This window comes from Parus major, chromosome 26 (genome assembly GCF_001522545.3).
Source record: "Parus major isolate Abel chromosome 26, Parus_major1.1, whole genome shotgun sequence".
Taxonomy (NCBI): domain Eukaryota; kingdom Metazoa; phylum Chordata; class Aves; order Passeriformes; family Paridae; genus Parus; species Parus major.
The window spans coordinates 5,125,607-5,127,562 of NC_031795.1; the positions used below are offsets into that span (position 1 = coordinate 5,125,607).

Sequence of the window (1,956 nt, forward strand, 5' to 3'; positions counted from 1 at the left end):
CCCACACCCCACACCCCCACACCCCACACCCCACACGTGCTCCAGCCTCCCAGGAGATCGGGGTTACACCTCAGGGAACCCCTGGGTAGACACTTCTCCTTCTTCCTCCTCTTCCACCCCAAACGACCATTTCACCACGCACCAGGAGCCGCCTCCATGACGGACACCGAGCGTGATGGGACCAACCGAGCTCAGCTGCTGGAGCCACCACCCTCGGGTGTCACCTTCACGTGGCTCCATCCCAGAGGTGACAACCCCAGACCATGGCATGGCCACTGCAGCCACCACCCTTGGATGTGACCTTTGTGTGGCTCCATCCCAGAGGTGACAACCCCAGAGGTGACAACCCCAGAGATGACAACCCTAGACCATGGGAGCCACCACCCTTGGGTGTCACTTTCACATGGCTCCATCCCAGAGGTGGCAATCCCAGAGGAGACAACCTCAGACCATGAGACAGCCCATGGAGACACCGCCTTTGAGTGTCACCTTCGTGTGTCCCCATCCCAAAAGTGACAACCCCAGACCATGGGAGCCACCATCCTCCAGCACCACCTTCACATGGCTCTGTCCTGGAGGTGACAACCCCAGAGATGACAACCCCGGACCATGGGAGCCACCACCCTTGGGTGTCACCTTCACATGGCTCCATCCCAGAGGTGGCAACCCCAGAGGTGACAACCCCAGACCATGAGACAGCCCATGAAGACACTGCCTTCGAGTGTCACCTTCGTGTGTCCCCATCCCAAAAGTGACAACCCCAGACCACATGACAGCCATTGGAGCCACCCTTCACATGGCTCCGTCCTGGAGGTGACAACCCTGGAGTGACAACCCCAGAGGTGACAACCCCAGACCATGGGAGCCACCACCCTTGGATGTCACCTTCACATGGCTCTGTCCTGGTGGTGACAGCCCCGGAGGTGACAACCCCAGAGGTGACAACCCCAGCCCATGGCAGGGCCACTCACCTTCGACCGGCGACGTCTTCAACCTCTTGCAGACGTTCTGGACGCCACCATAGGAGTCGTTGAGCCGGGCCACGGCCTCGGCGCTCCTCAGCTCCATGAGGTTCCTGAGCTCCACCATGGAGCACCCAAAGTCCCCCTCATGGTTGCCCTCGGCCACCGAGTTCCCGGGGTGGTGGTCGGCCACGTTGTTCGTCATCTTGTCACAGTGGCGGTGCCGCCGGCGCGGCGCTCCTGGGGCGGCCTCGCTCGCGGCTCCGGCGGCTCCGGCGGCTCCGGCGGGGGATGCTCCGTGCGGCCCCTTTCCCTGGGGGCTTCCCGGGGGGAACGGGCGGCTCTATCCGAGCCCAAGTTGTCGGGATGAAGGTGTAAACAGGATGTGCATGTTACCGCGGAGGCGACCTTAGCAACGCCCGGCGTGCAGCTCCTGCAGCGGGAGGAGGAGGAGGAGGAGGAGGAGGAGGAGGAGGGGGGCTCCCTGGATACCACAGCAACTGGAGCTGCGAAAACAACCGTGGGAAACAAAAATATCCGCGTTAGCAGCGCTTGGGAACCAGCGAGGCGCCCCGTGGGGTGGGAGAGGGGAGCGGCGCTACCCCCAAGGCGGGGATTTTTAGGGAGAACGCGGCGTTGGCGCCGTTTGGGCAAAAAAATTCCTGGGTGAGAAGTTGAGCTCGGAGTGCGGAGCGGGGAAAAGCGGCAGCTGCGGGGCCGGGCAGGAAAGGAGCCCAGGTGGTTCTTCACTTTCAGCCCAGACAAACCCTGCCCTTGATTTTGGGTTAAAAATACCCTTCGGCAGTGGGAAACAGCTGCTTCCTCCCCTGGGCAGGACGACGGGGCTGGAGCATCGCTCCCCGCCCTGCCGGCAGGTAGGGAAGGATCCCAGTATCCCAAAATCCCAATATCCCAAAATCCCAATGTCCCAAAATCCAATATCCCGATATCCTGATATCCCAATGTCCTGATATCCCAATATCCTGATATCCCA

The 1,956-nt window shown here is 61.5% G+C and overlaps 1 protein-coding gene across 1 annotated transcript in view; it reads right to left on the reverse strand.

Moving 5' to 3' along the window:
- ATP2B4 (ATPase plasma membrane Ca2+ transporting 4) overlaps window positions 1–1,956 on the reverse strand; it is a 53,586-nt gene that overhangs the window by 29,756 nt on the left and 21,874 nt on the right. The window contains exon 2 of the mRNA XM_033519965.1: window positions 972–1,468. Within this exon, the coding sequence (XP_033375856.1) occupies window positions 972–1,167 (196 nt within the window). The 5' untranslated portion in view covers window positions 1,168–1,468. The remainder of the gene's footprint in view (window positions 1–971; window positions 1,469–1,956) is intronic.